The sequence below is a fragment of the Anolis carolinensis genome, chromosome 5 (assembly GCF_035594765.1).
Source record: "Anolis carolinensis isolate JA03-04 chromosome 5, rAnoCar3.1.pri, whole genome shotgun sequence".
Lineage (NCBI taxonomy): Eukaryota > Metazoa > Chordata > Lepidosauria > Squamata > Dactyloidae > Anolis > Anolis carolinensis.
In genome coordinates, this window is record NC_085845.1 from 81,433,284 (window position 1) to 81,452,596 (window position 19,313).

Consider the following 19,313-nt stretch of genomic DNA (forward strand, 5'->3'; position numbering starts at 1 on the left):
TGTCCACCTCTCAAGCTTTCTTGCGAGGCATCCCACTTGATGACATTTGTAAAGCGGCAGTGTGGTCAACACCTTCCATGTTTGCAACCCATTACAAACTGGACATCTTGGTGAAGAAGGACGCCGCTTTCAGCAGAGCAGTGTTGTTCTTCTGTGTGGCATGACCCACCTCCAAGGTTAGTAGATTGTCAGTCACCCATATCTGCACATTTCACAGACTCCATGTAGAATACATTTATAGATTGGTGGGTTTTTTAAAAGTACTGTAGGGTAGCTGGTGAGGTAGGCTTGCTGCTTTCCTATTCTCTCTGTTTTGCTCCGTAAAAAGGGCTGCTGCAGGCACCTGCTGTTGGCCTTGCCTGTTGTAGGCAGGAAAAGACTGCTACAATGGGACTGACTACTAGAGATCGATTCTTCCCAGTTCAGCTTTAGATTATTGCACTGTTTTCTGCAGACTTGCTGCTGCAGCCTGACACCAAAGCCTGCATCTCCCAGCCCTCCTTCCCCATCTTCTCCATGTCAATGCTTTTGAAGAGATATCCAGCTGGACATGAGGAGCCAAAGGGAAAACTGGGCAGGAGTTTGTAAAAAGCAGACTTTTCATCAAGATGCTTGTTTTAACTAAGGTATGCCTGTATCTTATAGTCCTGTTTATTTTTTTTAAAAAAAAAAAGGTTCTGCACTCCAGTGTTGATTAAATCATTGCATTCTCAAAAAGGAAACGGGTTTTTTAAACCTTCCTTATTAATATAACACCACCATCATACTAAAAATATTTCATGGCTACTCAATGCTATTCATGTTTGCTAACTGCAACATTCACACTTGCTTTAAATAGAAGACAAGGGTTCTTTCTCCCACTTTGGACATTCCATGCAGATATATACAATCTACTTACTTCACTGCCAACAGAACCTCTGAATATCCAGACACAGATGCAGGTGAAATGTCAGGAGAAAATGCTACTGGAACATGGCCATACAGCCTGGAAAATTCAACCCAGTTATTCCGGCCATGAAAGCCTTCAACAATACATTAAAATATTTCTTTTATTTAAAATGTCCTTAACTTACCCAGGGAAGTTATTTAGACTAATATGTCCATAAGTTCATCCATGAATTGTCTGTATGATTATTTGAACTTTTTTTAATTTGAACTCTTTCAACTAACAAAGTCTTTGCTTCATTAAGAAAGCAAGCCGTCATGTGGCCGGCTCTACCTTGACCTCATTGGTGGGCACATTTCCCGCTGTCCTTTCTCTGTTTTTGCCCTGCTGCAAAGTATACACTGATGGACCCAATCTCATAATCTTTCCACTGCCGAGGCATTCGTCCCCTTTGTAGAAAACGGCAAACTGAAAGACAAAAAGAAGACATATGTATTGAAAGCAACATGCAACCAAACACATTTTGAGGTTACAAGTGTGACCTTTTTGAATGACATTTCCCAGAATCCTATAGCCATTACAGCTAATAGCTATGCCAATACCTCTCTAAAACATAAGCTAAATCATTGCAATTCAGTTGAATTGCAAAACCTACAATTTTAATAACAATTGCAGAACACCCAAATTTTCATGCCACATTATAAACCCCCTTTTTAAAAAACAGTTTCAAATTCATCTTCCAGTGTTGAAAATTAGGTGCTCACACAGCTAAGAATTGAAACAGCAACTTCTAGGCCTCTGAAAAAAACATAAATGTGCTTAACACTTAGAATGACAGAATTGGAAGAGATCACATGGGCCATCTAGTCCAAACCCCTGCCATGCACGAAAAGCACAATCAAACCACCCCCAACAGATGGCCATCCAGCCTCTGTTTAAAAGCCTTCAAAGGAAGGAGCTTCCACTACACTCTGAGGCAGAGAGTTCCACTACTGAATAGCTCTCATGGCCAGGAAGTTCTTCCTAATGTTGGAATATCCTTTCCTGTAATTTGAACCCATTGTTTCAAGTCTTAGTTTCAAGAGCAGCAGAAAACAAGCCTGCTCCCTCTTATGACAGCCTTTCACATACTGTATTTATATATGGTGGTCATGCCTCCTCTCAACCTTCTGTTCTGCAGGATAAACATGCCCAACTCTTTAAAATGCTCCTCATAGGGCATGGTCTCTAGACCTTTGATCATTTCAGTTGCTGTTTTTCAACGAAATATGTGTCCAGTGGTTGCAACCCAGGGCCTAGGTATTTGCACATCCGTCTCAAAAATTCCTTAGGTCCCAGATGAGTAATTGGGTGTTATCACCTCACCTTGACAGAGCCTGCAGCTAAGCAAATACACAGTTTTAGTTTTGGATAGAACAAGGAAGGGTTAAGACCCCTGTAATGTTGCCCCTGTTCAGAAGATTTCCCCTCACTGTCTGTCCTTTTGACAATTAGATTTTGAAATAATTGGGTTGCTATCAAAACAAGGATTGGTGATACAGCTTCAGTAGAGACCCTTTTCCCCATAACTCTTCCAGGAATGCATTTCCCTTCTTAGGGGTAGCTTTCCTCTTGCTTCCTGTTGTCTCACCCCTGTTCTTAGCTATGAGTTGTATGTAAGTTGGTGGTTCATAACTCGGGGATTGTCTGTACTTAAAAAAACTTGTTGAAATAATCGATAACTGGGTATCAAGCTAAATCTAAGGGTAATGAACAATAAATTCATGCCATTTTTCCAAGTTCAAATATTACCAACAAAACACTAGCAACAAAAATATCATATAAATGTAAGTAATTAAGAACTCAAAGAGTTATAGAGGGACCTATCATACCACATTGCTATAACACTATCATTCCACTTACACCACTATTTATTTGTGAAATACTGAGATTTGTAGTTTAGTGAGGCCTGAGAGCTCTACGGACAAGGACCCAAATCTGTGAATCTCGGCATTTCATACATTGTCATGGCTGTATAATAGCACTATAAAGTGTGACAGGGGCCTATAGCAAAACTAAACTGAGAAGTTTCAATATATTTTGATCCTTTAACAATCTGTATTAGTCAAACTGTTAAATGGTCTACAGTAAATGTAAAGACTAGACTTCCAGAGATAAAATAGGTGCAGAGTTAAAACATAGACAACAAGTTGAAAACATACCTGTCCTGGTGTCAGAGCCCTCAAGGGTGTGACTAGTGTGACCCATACAGTCCCATCCTGATTCAAAGTTAATGTGCAAGGCACTAAAAGTGAAATGCAAGGAAAAGTTAAACCATGAGCATCTACACTCTCACCCAATTATCTTAGATGCAAATAAATGTTGAAGTGCAATAATGTTTGCCTCCTTCTTTTGAAAAACTAAAGGCTGCTGCAAAATTACACTAAAAGTTTTGCAAAATTGGCAAAGACTGGTCACCTAGTGCCATCTGGTGTTGGAAGCGGAAATTGCACTCCATCATTTTGTCCCGAATCAGTTCAGCGGGCGGTTCCTCCGCAATCCAGTGCACTCTATTTGTCCGCAAGAGACTTCTGTAAAGCGCAGGGTGGTCCGTGGAGGGTGCCTTAAAGGCGAGAATATCAAATTACAACTCAGCATGGCAAAGCGTAAGAGCAACTTCAAAATCAAATGTAAAGGGCCAAAAGTGAGAACAGGAGCAATGGTTTATATCCAAACTGAAGCAAGTCATTCATAATACAAGAAACTTTGGTTGTAACATATTTCATTTTTACATTGTGCACAATACTTTGTGGTTATTAACCAAATAGTGAAGGATGATGGGAGCTGAAGTCTTGGGGGGCCACAAAGTTTTCATCCTAATGTAACTTGCCTCAAGCTATTGTTTACAAGTCGAAAGTACTGAAGTTTATTGAATCTTTACACAGAGACAAAGATCAGAGAAGTCTTAGAATGATGCAGGAAATCATCTCCAGGCAATTCCTTCAAGAAAGTGCTATGAACTGCAGGAGGGCTGAGGTTTCCCATCCTTTGCAAGCTCTTGTGTATAGCAGGTACGTTTGCCTTTAATTCACTGGCTGACATATGGAAATCCCACAATTTCCACAGGGTTTTTCTTAGACAAATTCCTCTGAAATAAGAGGAAGGAATACCGGTAGCCGCTCCCAAATTGTGAAAACCCTGTCAGAACAGATCCCTCGTCTGGATACACTGTCATTTTTTTTCATGTCAGGAGCGACTTGAGAAACTGCAAGTCGCTTCTGGTGTGAGAGAATTGGCTGTCGGCAAGGACCTTGCCCAGGGGACACCTGGATGTTTTACCATTCTTTGAGAGGCTTCTCTCATGCCTCTCATGGGAAGCTGGAACTGACAGATGGGAGCTCACCCCGCTCCCTGGATTAGCAGAGTTCTGAACATTTTAATAAATTAGCAATTTTGGAGATGTGTTTTACAGGGCTGTTAACTCTGACTTAAATGTTTTAAATAAATAATTTTGTATGGTGTTTATTTTGGTTGAAGAAAGGTTGATTCTCAGCACTTTTTTAATGGAAACAGTACATCCTAGACCCATCAACCTTTCTGCAAGTAAAGGTGCATTTAGAGTTTTCCACAAAACAAAAAGGTGCTACTGAATAATTTGATATTAGGCTTGTCTGAGATTTTTAATTATGCTGCTTTCTTTTTTCTTTTTTCTTAAAGCAAGCATTGGCACTATAAGACATAATGTCTAACCATACTTTGCTTTCTTTAACTGTAACACTATGTAACACGATTTTTGTTCCTGGGATATAAATGTCATTTCCTAATTACTTATGTCATAAAAACAAGGAAAAAGTGTATTAAACTACAAAAATTGTTTTTGCGTGACATCCTGCAGCACATTTTGCCACAGTTTTCCAGTGAATATCTTATTGAGTCTTGTTCAATTCAATCTAGTTTGTGGCAGCCACAAAAACAAAGTTTCTGGAGTATATCAACTACTTTCAAAGTAAGGACTGCATAATTAATCACGAAATAACACGGCCAAACCAGGAACAGAATGTTTTTTCCAATTTTGTTACATAGTGTAATTAAACAATCCCCATGGCATGGTGAAGGATCAACTCACTGTGGCGAGCCTAACTTCTGAAGTTTTACTTGTGTTTCATTATTATGATTATTAGCAATATGTAAATAAAATGTTTTAATTATTTGCACAGCTGGAAAGGTAATTTCTCAGGCTAGAATACCTAGATTTCACTCCACATAGTGAGTGAATATACACACCTTAGGGGATTCTGCGAAGTTGCAGTCCAGAAAATAATTTTTCAACACTTCAAAGTAGTCTAAGATGGAACAAATTTGGTTGTTCTGGGCAGAAATTTAATAGCAGTAACTATCAATTGTAACAGATCAAAGATAAACAATAGCAGGCACAACTAACCCAATTTATGGTAAGTTGGTAAGATGGAGTAAAGCCATTTTGAAACAGGAGACCTGCTTGATCATTTTTTTCATTGTTTGCCATTTTGTTACTCAGTGCAACATCCTTTTCCACATTCTGTCACCCAGGAGTCCGTTAGGACAGGATGTAATGTAACATCTTGATACCACTTCACTTAACGGCTTTTCTTCTTCCTTTGGAAGCAAAAGCCAAGAATCCTGGGCCAGTAAAAACCACATTCTTTTGGGCAGGAATCATAAACAGAACAAGCAAAAGCAGACTTACCACAAAGACATCCCCAGAGGCTGTATTTTTATCTACAACAAACCAAGCATCTTTGAGGCCTGATATTCTGGCTCTCTGTCCAAGTGTATACAAGAACCAACCTTTTTTTTAAAAAGAGGAATGTAATAATTAAAAACACATCCGTTCCATATTGCTTAAGCCATGTTCTAGTAGATATCTCAATCTTACATTTGCCGCCTTTTCAACAGACAGCAGCATTATGGTTATTAAAATAATGTTTCTAAAATATTGAGGGTTGAACTTGTGAATATTAAGAAGTTAACTATCCATTATTGCATTTCTTTTTAAAAAATACTTCAAAGGTAAACCTCAATTCCCAAATCTCACCATGTGTGGCATAGATCAGTTCTCCAATGTGAACTGAAATAATGCTGAGCATGTTGAAAATTATCTATCATACCAGCCTGAAATGCCTCTACACACACTGAAATACTGCATGTTCACAGTATTTAAGACAATCTTCCTAGCCAGGGTGACTATTAGTGGGAATTGTAGGTCAACTATTTCCAGGTTTTTGAAACAGTAATTACTAACAAAACATCTGAAAATGACAGCACAAATTAGCAAGTATTAAAGGAAATGCAAGGGACACGCCAAGCTTAGTCTGTCAATTTACTGGCACTGTTGTGAAAAAAGCTGTTATAAATGCAATTTAAACTATTTGGCAAATTTCCTCCAAATTTTTTTCTAATAACATCATATCTCAAATTATTAAATCTTTATCTGATGATAAATCCATCAAGATGCGTAAGTTGAAGTATACTTGGAAGCAGTCTTCAGTAGTAAATGTGGGGTTTGTTTAATAAAATTACAAAACGACACAGATTGATAAATTTATAAACATGTTATGGGGCATCCAACTTTGCAAACCATCTTAAACAGGTTCTATTCTAGATCCCAAGTACAACTGATTTCCAACAGGACTGAATTCTAAAGCAAAAGAAAATCAATAAGCAGTGATATTGTGAAAAAGTAGGCATAAGGTAAATAATGAAGTTCTGCTGGCATTTCTAGTACATTTTTAAAATATAACTCCAGTCTAACTATCTATCTATATGGAAGCTCTCGACAGTGTAGGGAAAGGTGAACACCCCTGTGGTGTTTGTTTTGTAGTCTGTGCTCTTGTTTAGAAAATTTCACCTCACTTTCTGTCCCAGTGATAATTGGATTTTGAAAAATTTGGATTGTTGTGGAAACAAGGATTGGTGAGAAAGTTTCAATGGAGACCCATGTCCCTCATCATTATAAGTCTTTCAGGAGTAAATTTCTCTTCCAAGGGGTAGATTCCTCTCACTTCCTGTTATCTCAGCTCCATTCTTAACTATGAGTCGTTTATAAGTTGGATGTTTGTAACTCAGGGACTGCCTGTATATATTCTGGCAATGCCAACAGAAGACACATTTCCATAATGTTACAACTCATAAGTTCCACACTTTTAGGTAGAACTTGGAAGTAACTTGTTACAAAATATTATTGGTAATTTCTTTTTGCAACTAAATTAAATTATAATTTAAAAATAACAAAAGGTAATAGCACAGTTGCTTGGTTTAATGGACATAGTACTTTGATGCATTTTGTACCACAGGCCACCAGCTAGTATTCATTTTGATGTGTGGGCTTTTTTAAGTACAGTAGAGTCTCACTTATCCATGCTAAACGGCCCAGCAGAACCTTGGATAAGCAAATCTCTTGGATAATAAGGAGGGATTAAACATCAAATTAGGTTATGATTTTACAAATTAAGCACCAAAACATCATGTTATACAACAAATTTGACAGAAAAAGTAGTTCAATACGCAGTAATGTTATGCTGTAATGTTATGAGTTTAGCGCCAAAATATCATGATATATTGAAAACATTGACTACAAAAATGCCTTGGATAATCCAGAACCTTGGATAAGCGAGTCTTGGATAAGTGAGACTCTACTGTAATAAAAAATTACAATTTTTGTTACTTTCAAATACAGTTATAGAAGAAAAACAGCTTCTTTCCCCCAATGCTATATTTTTAACCAACTACTCTGTTCTACCTCTTAGAGCTATCACATTTTCAAAGTAACTTTCCAGTAGTGGCATTAGCGAATATCAATATATAACCATTTTGACAGAAGACAAATAGGTCTGTTTCTTATTAAAAGTTTTATAATATAATAACAATACATTTTATTTTGCTTTTATCTCACAAAGGGACCCAAAGCAACTTACAACATATTAAAAGCAATACAAGTCCAAAACAATCAGCATATATAACACATAAAATCATCTATAAAACAAAACATAAATAAGCATTTAAAACCAAATACATTGTTGTAGAGTATCGTCGGATCATATTGCACTACGCTCAGCTTGATAAAAGTTGGCCTTCTTATCCCTTCAGGCTATTTTTCATCCCTGAAGGCTTGCTTAAACAGGAAGGTTTTGAGCTGTTTTTTAAAGGATGACAAGGAAGGGGCTCTTTAATTCTCCTTGGGGAGGGCGTTCCAAAGGGTTGGGGCAGCCACTGAGAAGGCTTTCTCTCTTGTCACCACCAACTGCATTTGAGATGGTGGCTGCAATCTAGATGATCTTAGCAATTGGGCAGGTCATACATCGGGCAGGAGATGTAGTCAGATAAGAAAGTTGGATTTGAACCATTTAAGACTTTAAAAGTCAAAACCAGCACCTTGAATCGGTCTCAGAAACATATTGGTAGCCAGTGCAGGTGTTGTAGCGGGGGTGGGGGGTGGTATGCTCCCTGGGCCCAGTATCTGTGAGTAGCCTGACTGCAGCTCTTTGATCTAATTGAAGTTTCTGGGCACTCTTCAGGGGCTCGTAAAGCTCATTACAGTAGTCTAGGTGGGATGTAATTAAGGTGTGGCCACCATGGCTACCTATATATTTAAACCATTTAACTTCCAAAAAGAGAAGGCGCTTGGAATATACATACATAACTTCTTTGTAAAGGACCTGAAGGATCAACAGCTAAAGAAGAATCCAGGTGTAGTTAAAAAAGCACCATTCAGACTTCACTGAATGTCATGAGGAATTAGGTCAGAACTTCCTTGGGGTCATAGAGAAAAACAAGGCAAAGCCACTGAATCCACCCTTCCTGCGAAAGCCTCACACACAGCTGAAGACCAAGGCAAAACCCAGCAATTATTACACTCCCTTACTTTCTGAAAATTGTTCCTTCTTCCTATACATGTCTGGTCTAATTTCCAGCATTAACAGATTCCTCCTTAAGCATGTTTATATTTATATTGCTGTACTGTTTCACTTTTAAAGGATTAAAGGATCACACTTTGGGTGACTTCAGAAAGGCCCCCGTTTTCAACCATGCACTGGCTAATAAAACCACAACACAAAAAGCATAACACACTGCCTGATTTGTAGCTTTGAGTGCCAGATGTTTAGGGGGGGGGGAATATTCTACAGGTCTTAGAGGCTGCACACGCTACTAACTGCGACGTCTGCTTCCTGTTCATGACATACAAGCCCAGAAGCCAGAAAATACAGTTATGCAAAATCTTAACATTATACAGCCTAGTTTTTGAAATGGAAATACTTTTCAAAAATACAGGGTATTTAATATTAGTAAAATTCAATAGCACAGCATAGCCACTTAGACAGCCAACATGGTATAGTGGTTTGGGTGCCTGCTCAGCCATGAAAACCCACTGGGTGACCTCGAAGAAGTCATGTTCGCTCAGGCCTCTTCTACACGGTCATATCATCCAGATTATCAAAACAGATAATTCACATTATCTACTTTGAACTGGATTATACGTGTATAAACTGCCCTATAATCTAGTTCAAAGCAGAAAATCTGGATTTCATATGGCAATGTGGAAGGGGCCTCAGCTTCAAAGACAAGGGTAAATTGTCTCTGATCAAATTCTCCCAAGAAAGCTGTGACAGGTTCACTTCAGGGTCACCGTAAGTCAGAAACAACTTGAAGGTATACATACAACAACAACTGCAGCAGCAGTAACACAGCAGAGCCAATGCTCTTCAAATCAAAAAATTAAGACTTTTTAATTAGCCAGGGCATTGACATCTACCACGTCTTCAGCATCATTTTTTCCTTCTGAGTTTAGCTGCAGTCCTAACAAAAGCAGCTATTGATGAATTTTCCCAGCAAGATCCTATTTGCTGAGCTATTTGCATTACAATGCAAAATATTTCGGCGTGGCTCAGTGTTGAATTGACACTTCAAGCCCACTAATTTTAGAAAATATTTGCTCCTCCTGGAGATGAGAACCGGTAAGACTGGTTTATTGGCTTTGAGATACAATGATGCTCCCTGGGGTTAATTGAAAGAAGTGAAAGATTTCTTTAAATAAAAGAAAGCAACATGCTGAACCGCTGGATATGTTTCTTGCTCTTACATGAACACAAATATATGCATCAACAACTGCTTTTTGAGGCATCCCCATGAGAACGTGACTGTGGAAGCAATATAATGAACACCAACATTTCAACAACACTGACCAAGACAGAAGCAGCTGAATGTCAAAATACTTGCTAACCTTTGTGTGATCCAATGACTTTATCATCTTCGATGGAAACAAAATTGCCTGGACGCGGCTCCAAATACTACAAGAAAAATAACTCAATGTAAAACCTATTGCAGGGCCACAATCTGAAAATATTAACACAAAATGAAAACACCAACATGAATCAGCATTTTTTTAAAAGGCAAACACAACACAGATAATTTTAGAGATGTTGCACACCTGTAATTCCTCACCTCAAGAATGAACTTTTCAAAATTCCTTTCACCAATGAAACAGATTCCCATGCTCTAAAATAAACCACAAAAAAGGTTCTTTGATCAACATTTCAGAAGTACAAGTATTTTGAAAATCTCAGTTGATGGCACAGGAGATAGATGTATTTTAACAATCGTAACATTTAATCAAAATAATGCTATACTTCGTAGGTTTTTTAATTGTCTAGTTTTTATAGTTGTGAGCCCTTTTGGTTTTCTATTCTGAGAGAAAAGAGTGATATAAACAAATATAACAATAATTATCCTTATCATTATTTCCCCTGTATATCTATCAATATGCTGGAAGCAAAAGGAACTGCCCCTGCCAAATGTACAAAATACAAATTTAATGAGTTAAAGAAGTAGTTCCAGAAAGGCATTAAAGGGAAATGCTATCCAGGTCATACAAAAAACTGTTAAACAGAAAACTCTTTCAAATGTCTGCTTGGGGGAGTTGAAGTAACTAATCCTTGCTCATTATCTCCCAATCTGTAGAACAGCCGAGCTCCAAAGAATTACACCCAGAAAGTAATCACACAAAACCAAAGTAACAGACTGATCTCAGCTACACCTTCTTCATAAATTGTGTCTCGTCGAAAAATAATCATGTTTCTAGTGACTGACTCTTCCAGGAAACATGCCGTACATAATGGTTGTTCACCATCTTTTATTCTATGGCAGTGGTTCTCAACCTGAGATCCCCATGTTTTCCAATATAGAGAAATTGCATGCAAAGGAGACCATCTATTGGCCCCACTTCCCAGGCACAGATTTTCCCAACATAGACACTCAAACATAATTTCTATGCATGGAGAGGTAAAGGTAAATGAAACGAAAGCAGTAATCACTACGAAAATAGTAATCACTACTACAATCTTAATGCCACAAACAAGGCGTTGAGAATGAAGTGGTGGTAAAGAGAACCCAGGATTCTACTACTGGAGTCTATGACATTACAATGGCAGACTTTAGTCAGCACTGTCCCATGAGGACTCGGCAGCTAAGCATTACAATACCTCTTTTCTCTGCAGTACATGGTGGAGGTGATGTTCCGCAGCAATCTTTTTTACAAAGTCTTTAGTTAAATCTCCCAGAGGAAAAATCGTTCTCCGCAGGGCTTCCTGTGAAATCTGGCTGAGAAAGAACGTCTGGTCCTTAAACTGATCAGCCGCCTGAAGAAGCTTTACAGCTGGATGGAAAGAGGAGAGACTAAGAAATATGACATGGTTTCACAGCCTACTCAACATTTATAGTTCATGGTCCTTTTGCCTATAACTTGGGAAGGACTTTGGAATGTTTAGCCTGGCAGATCTTTTGATCTACAATTCCTGAAATCCATGAACACTATGTTAGATGTCTTAGAGTAGGCATCTTCAAACTCCGTCCCTCCAGCTGTTTGGGACTCCAACTTCCAGAATTCCTAACCATTGAACAAGCTGGCTAGGGCTTCTGAGAATTGGAGGCCAAAATAGCTGGAGGGCCAGAGTTTGAGGATGCCTATCTTAGAGTCTATTTGGCCATCCTGAAGCTCACATCTATTCATGGCAGGTGAGGCTTCCTAATCATTCTGCAAAGGGTAAATTAAATTCAAGTATTTGGATGATTGGTGCTACTCCTCAAACTTTTGTTCCATTCAAATCATGAGCAAGATCACCAGCATCAACCAGTTGATAAATTTGGGGTGCATTCTCCTCTCATTACAGTTGTTTGCAAGAAAGCAACCTCTGAGGAGCACACAGGATTCTGTCAACAATAAAAGTTCTGTCATTCACTTTAGTGGCAGGAATCGCTCTATTTGCCTTGGATCTCTCCCACCTCAAAGGACATAAACAATGGGGAATCTAGATTACGGAAAAATGTGCAATGTTCCCCAATGTAAAGCTATAAAAAGCAAAGCTCCGCCTTCCCAAGCTATTCCCCAGCCAAAACCAAGAATCTCTGAAATTGGGCCTATCCAGCAAAGTATTACCACTGTAATCCATTCAGTTTGAGATACATGTGATAGTTCTGCCAGAATACACATGTAAAAAAAAAAACTACAGCTGAAAACCATAGTTGATTTTCTTTTACAACTTCAGCCAAAGCTGGGAAGGAAAAGCTCAAACTGGTTTACACAGGGCATCTAAAGGTTGTTGGGAGTGCAACTCACATCATCCTCAACACATCCAGCTCTGGCACAACATCAACTGGCAAGACACATATCCCCTGTTCCTTTATCATATGATTAGGAATATGAAATCCAAATATAAACAAAGAGGTACTTACTATTTCTTATTTCAAATCTATTCCTGAAGAGGCCTTTTGGCCTCTGAATGTATTTTTGCTGGAATACTTCATTGTCTCCCAGGGAGGTCCTGGCATAGTGGCCTGTTGCAATTGCATCTGCTCCTGCAATATTTCAAAATGTTCATTGGAACACACTTTTCAGAGGTATGTTTCAAAGGTCTTGAAAAGGAGATTCTACATACATAAGAATATTTTAATGTTGTGACAAATCTACAACTCTATCTTATATAGCTCTATGCATACAAAATGCCCTGGGAATTACTCCTAAGTGAGTATTAGATTACAGACAAACTCTTACAGACAATAAGGAAATTTTGGAATCTTATAATCTTAGTGACAGCACTATTTCAACAGAAAATAACACCAATGCCACATCTACCTGCAAATAAATAGAAGCCAGTATTTCCTTCAGGCTTTATGCCCATTTCCTAGTCTGAGAGATTTATATGAAGGTTTTTTTCTTTCAGCTGAGATAACAGTGGTATTATTTTTAGGGCATAAAAATATATTACTTCCATCTGGGGTAGGGGTATAAAAAAAGGCCTGGTTTAGTTCATCAAACAAATTCTCTGCCTGGTGTGAACACGTCTTTTTTGGCCTCTCATTTGGATGTTGTGAAACATCCTTCATTCTACACTCACAACTATTCCTGTGGGCATGGGGCATTTTAATCCTTGGGGTCAGAAAATACCCCAGAGCCTCAATGTAAGCTTTTTAAAAAAAAGAAAAGAAAAAAGTAATCAGTAAAATCTATAGCAGGTTCATCCCAGGACACAAGAATACTGTGTACAAAGCTCACTGTATCCATTATATTTTTACATGTCTGCTCCTCATAAAGTTGCAATTTCCTGATCATTTTCTTTTAATAATATACTTAGTCAAAAAGAACTTACCAAGTTTATCCACAGCATAATGAAATAAATAATTGAATTTGATGTATTTGTTGCATATAATATCAGGATTTGGAGTCCTTCCTAGTTCATATTCATTTAAGAGGTAGCTGGAAAACATAATGTAGAACCATTTTTGAAGATTAGCCTCATGTGTGGTTATATTTAAGGGAACTTTTTCTATGTGGGCGCACCAGTAAACCTCTTGCAACACAATCCCATGAAAGTCCAATGAAAAAGAAATGTTAGTAAACTCACTGGAACTTACTCCTAATACAGTATGGACCGGAATGCAACTTATTTTTGTGGAAAAACAAAAGTCCAATACATTGCATTTTCACCTAAGCAACATGGCAAGAACTAAATAAGCTATTTCCCTGATTTTATTCCATGTATACTTTTTTTGCTTAAGCTTGGATCTTTATCCAACAACTTCTGCAGGAAGAGGAGATAATAATTTTGGATTATGGACTACTATGGGAAACATAGTGAGAACACCAATATTGAAAGACTTATAGTGGAAGCAAATAAATACTCAAAATCAAATATAAAAATTGGAAATATTGCAGTAAAACTTCTCCTTCGTGAATATTTTTTCAACTACAACCAGGAAATACTGACATATAATTCTAAATCCCATGATGCATATGCACTGCAAATATAATAAAATAAAAAGAAAGTTTTTGTTTTTATGCAACATATATAAGGAGTTCACATTTGACACTATTTTGATAGTTGTTGTCTTCTGCTCATTATGGCAAAGGAACTTCCTTGAGTTTGCAGGGTTTCTCCTACCCCTGTTCTACGCAACGTTGGAAGTTCTACTGTCAGTTAACATTTACAAGGTGTTCTTTTAGCAAAAAGTTCATAAAAATTTCCTACCTGAAGACATCATTCCAATATTCTTTTACATAGGAAACCTGATGAAATGGAATGTTGAGTATCTCACAAACCCTGTAAGCATCATCACAGTCTTTGTCAGCAGAGCAAACTCCTTTTTCATCTGCAATGTCCCAATTCTTCATAAAAACTCCAGTCACGTCATATCCTATGGAAGAACAAAAATCCAACAGAGAGAAAGAAATGATGTTCAATGAAAAATTAATTTGGATAATCCTTACAAATTAAATGATCCATCTTTTTTTATTATGAAAAAGGACCATGTTCCTAAGCAAGAGATTTCCCACATCAATCCCTTTTCTATTTTACAAGGTTGGGGAAACCTCACGCACTTCCCATTCCCAAAATCCCTTATAACAGTGACCATGATGGCTGAGCTTTCTAAAAGTAAAAGTCTGAAATATCTGGAGGGCCAAGGGCCTCCAGCTCTGCTGTAACATAAACAATCCTATATTGCATATTAAAAAATAAAAATAAAATTAGAAACTTGTTTCCCCTTCTTCCACTCATTTACTTACATCTTTCAAAGCACCTACACATCAACAGATGACACGCCAAAATAAACAATAGTTCAGGAACAAAAAATGGACTACCTTACAGTTGTATCCATCATTAAAATCTGAAACGAGCTAGACAACAATTTATGTTCTCTTTCCTAATCCTAGCATATTTATTTTATTTATTTATTTACAGTATTTATATTCCGCCCTTCTCACCCTGAAGGGGACTCAGGGCAGATGACATTACACATATAAGGCAAACATTCAATGCCTTAACATAGAACAAAGACAAGACAAACACGGACGGGGCTTCAAGCTGGCCTCGAACTCATGACCTCTTGTGGTCAGAGTGATTTGTTGCAACTGGTTGCTCAACAGCCTGCGCCACAGCCCAGCATAGTCTGTGATATGAAATATAGTCACATACTCTGGTGCCATTCATATGAACTATCCTAGCTGAAACTACGAAAGTGGCTGTGGATGCAGAGTAAAAGCTACATAAGACTTCCAGATCTTAGAGCCAAAGGAAAGACACGTCATCCCCTACTTTTAAGAATAAATGGCAATTTCCAAACTGCAGGGAAGAAGATTATGTGTAAAAGACTACATACAAAAGGCAACAGAAGAAAATAAATGGTGGAAACCTAAACAAGTGAAGATTGTTCAGCTTGAGTCCATACTATCTGAAAGGTCATTTCCGCTTTCCATGAACTTGCCTGACTGTTCAGATCTTTAGGATAGTTTTCTCTCTGTCCGCCACAGATAGGATTGGTGAAAGCACAGGTGAAAGTTTTTTCAAAGGCTACAATTACATAAAGTTGGTCAGCAGGTCAATTCCTTAGATTTTCGGTCCTTTTTACGCATCATCGTAATATCTGAGTCACCTTTATAGCTAAAGAAGGGTGAGACTTCACTAAAAGGTAAAATATCACCTAGATGAAATGGTGAGTCATGCTAGTACTGAAGTGAAGATGTGGATGGATAGAGATTTTGAGTGCCTATATCCTGTAGAATTAATGCAACTTGACACCACTTTAACTGCCATGGCTCAAATGCTATGGAACCCTGGGAGCAGCAAGAAACTAACACTCTTCGCCAGAGAAAACTAAAGACTGTGTAAAACTACAACTCTGAGGATTCCTTAGCATTGAGGCAGTGCAGTTAAACCAAACTGAATTAATTCTACGGAGTAGATACACCCCAATTTAAATAACGTATGTGTATCCTTAAAGCAATTAAATTGCTTTCTAAGAAACAGGAAAGATTAATTTTTACAAAATATTAACTTCAGGGTGTGTCCTCTAAATACCAAATAAAGTTTTGAATTAATTTTCCAAAGTTACTTTCCAAGTTCTGGTTGGCAGCTCCAAATATACACAAGTGCTGAATATAACCTAAGAATCTATCGAAACAAAGTTTGAGCACAAAATTGAGCTGTTAATCCACAATATAATCTTAAACACTGTGATACTGCAATCCTAAACCTGAGATGGAAGAAAGATGCCATCTGACTTCAAGTCATAGCCAATGATGAAGAATTTTGGGGGTTACAGTCGAACACCTGAAGGGCTGTATTGTTCCTACCCTACTAAGACATGAACTATGATCACGCTATGTAAACAATTTTGAAAAAAGTATTGTTTGAAAGTGTTATTTCCTGCTTAATTATGCGGTACTTTGAACGTAGTTATGCTCCGGAAATTTCATTTTTGTTGCTGCCACAAACTATGTTAAATTCATTGAGATCTATGAAATATTCATTGAAAAACTATAGCAAAATGTGCTGCAGGATGTCCCAGTTTTTGCAGTTTAATAAACATTCCCCATGTGCTAGGTGCTAGAGCGGTTGGTTGCCTCCCGGCTCCAGGGATTCCTAGAGGACATCGACCAGTCACAGTCTGGTTTCAGACCTGGACACAGTATCGAGATGACTTTGGTCGCCTTGGTGGATGATCTTCAAAGGGAACTTGACAGGGGGAGTGTGACCCTGCTGGTTCTCTTGGACATCTCGGCAGCTTTCGATACCATCGACCATGGTATCCTTCTGGGTCGGCTCTCCGGAATGGGTCTTGGGGACACTGCTCTGCATTGGCTCGTCCTTCCTGAAGGGCTGTTCTCAGTTAATGAACCTGGGGGACACCTGCTCAGACCTCTGGCCAATGTCCTGTGGGGTCCCGCAAGGTTCTATTCTGTCCCCCATGCTTTTCAACATCTACATGAAACTACTGGGAGAGGTCATCTGGAGTTTTGGAGTTAGGTGCCATCTCTACGCAGATGACACTTAACTCTACTACTCCTTTCCACCAAAATCCAAGGAAACCAAGGATGGGCTGGATGAGGGTGAACAGGCTGAAGCTCAATCCTGACAAGACAGAGATCCTCCAGGTCAGTCACTTGTCGGATCGCAGTATAGGGTGGCAGCCTGTGCTCAACGGGGTCACACTCCCCCTGAAGCCACAGGTCCGCAGTTTGGGTGTCCTCCTCGATTCAACTCTGACACTTGATGCTCAGGTGTCGGCAGTGGCCGGGAGGGCTTTTGCGCAATTAAAACTTGTGTGCTAACTGCGACCGTACCTCATGAAGTAGGACTTGGCCACGGTGGTCCATGCCTTAGTTACCTCTAGATTGGATTATTGCAACGCACTCTACGTGGGGCTGCCTTTAAAGACGGCCCGGAAACTCCAACTAGTTCAGCGGGCAGCAGCCAGGTTCCTAACAGGAGCGAATTACAGGGAGCGGTCTACTCCTCTGCTTAAGGAGCTCCACTGGCTGCCGTTCACCTTCCGGACCCAATTCAAGGTGCAGGTGCTGACCTACAAAGCCCTGAACGGTTTGGGACCCACTTACCTTTCTGACTGCATCTCCCCCTATGAACCCGCACGATCTCTTCGTTCGTCGGGGGAGGCCCTCCTCTCGCTTCCGCCTCCGTCACAAGTGCGGTTGGTGGGGACGAGGGAGAGGGCCTTCTCCGTGGCGGCCCCCCGGCTCTGGAACGCGCTCCCCAGGGAAATTAGGCAAGCTGCCACCTTGGAAGTGTTCAGGAAGAGCCTGAAAACCTGGCTCTTCAAACAGGCCTTTGAAGAAGTACCGCCCACTGTTTGCTAAACCCTGGTACTAGTGGGTTCTTCTGACCAGTTGTACTTGTTGGTTAACTCCTTGACATAGCCTCAGAGTTCACCCCAGTTTAAGGCTCTTCCCATAACCCTGTAGCACCTTAATCTTCCTTCTTGTTTACAAGTGTCACTCAGTGCACTTTGCCCAACTCATTTTATGTTTTTATTGCTGTGTTTTCCATGTGTTTTATAATGATTGTGATTTTTAATGCCTTTTAAATTTATTTGTGTGTTTTTGTAAAACTGTATACTGTATGCTGGTTTTATATCTGTAAGCCGTCCCGAGTTCCTCTGGGGAGATGGTGGCGGGGTACAAAAATAAAATTATTATTATTATTATTACCGCTCCGGCGGGAAGGTAACAGCGCTCCATGCAGTCATGCCGAGCACATGACCTTGGAGGTGTCTATGGACAACGCCGGCTCTTCAGCTTAGAAATGGAGATGAGCACCAACCCCAGAGTCGGTCACGACTGGATTTAAGGTCAGGGGAAACCTTTACCTTTACCTATGTATGTGCACACATACACACACTCGCACTGGGATACATATTTACTGGAGGGTTTGGGGAACACTCCAGCTCTCTCTTTGTCAAAGAGAAAAGGCAAAGTGGCTCATAGTAGAGGGCGTCATAAGAAAAAAATGCGGGAAACCATAACTGCTTTCTATATAAAAGGGGAGAGAAAGATGTGAGGGAAAGAAATGTGAGGAATAAAAGAGATTCTGAAAAGGCGGGATGAGGTCCCTCAGTCAGAACCGCTTCGTGCGGGAAGGCGCAGTTGAGGCCTTCTCTGCCTGCCTGCCTGCCTGCCTGCCTGCTTCCCGCTCACCTCTCCGCCGGAGCAGGACTGCAGCCACGGCGCTGTCGACGCCGCCCGAGAGCGCGCAGACCACGCGCCGCGCGCCCAGCATCGCGTCCCTTCGGCTCCCCCTCCTTCCTTCCTTCTCTCAACTTCCGCTTTCGGCCTGCGCTGCGGAGGGACAGCGCCCCCTGCCGGGCGGAGCTGAACTCACAAAGGGAGGGAAGGAGGCGGCGTCGCCACTGCCTAAGCGGCCTTTCCTTCCCTCCCTGTGATGCCTGGGACAGACTCGCTTCAGGATCACAGCGAGGGATGAGGAAGACACTTCTCTACTACTGGACTCTTTAACCTGGTTCAGAGTGCATACATTTTGGGCTTTCATGGCCGGAATCACTGGGTTGCTGTGAGTTTTCCAGGCTGTGTGGCCATGTTCCAGAAGCATTCTCTTCTGACGTTTCGCCC

General features: G+C 39.8%; 1 protein-coding gene across 2 annotated transcripts; it reads right to left on the minus strand.

The window, feature by feature from the left end:
* Positions 1–666: 666 nt before the first annotated feature.
* On the minus strand, positions 667–19,028 carry trmu (tRNA mitochondrial 2-thiouridylase). 2 transcript variants are annotated; one of them, XM_003221518.4, is made up of 11 exons: positions 18,882–19,028; positions 14,422–14,587; positions 13,543–13,649; positions 12,629–12,751; positions 11,380–11,552; positions 10,343–10,396; positions 10,122–10,188; positions 5,592–5,692; positions 3,344–3,488; positions 3,088–3,170; positions 667–1,354 (listed from the first exon to the last, which is right to left on the minus strand). In XM_003221518.4, exons 1-11 carry the CDS (start codon positions 18,961–18,963, stop codon positions 1,202–1,204), a joined length of 1,254 nt encoding a protein of 417 aa, XP_003221566.2. In that variant the 5' UTR covers positions 18,964–19,028; the 3' UTR covers positions 667–1,201. The 2 variants fall into 2 exon arrangements, with proteins under 2 accessions (XP_003221566.2, XP_008109817.2); XM_008111610.3 differs by lacking the exon at positions 667–1,354 and adding an exon at positions 1,401–2,268.
* Between the last annotated feature and the right edge of the window lie 285 nt (positions 19,029–19,313).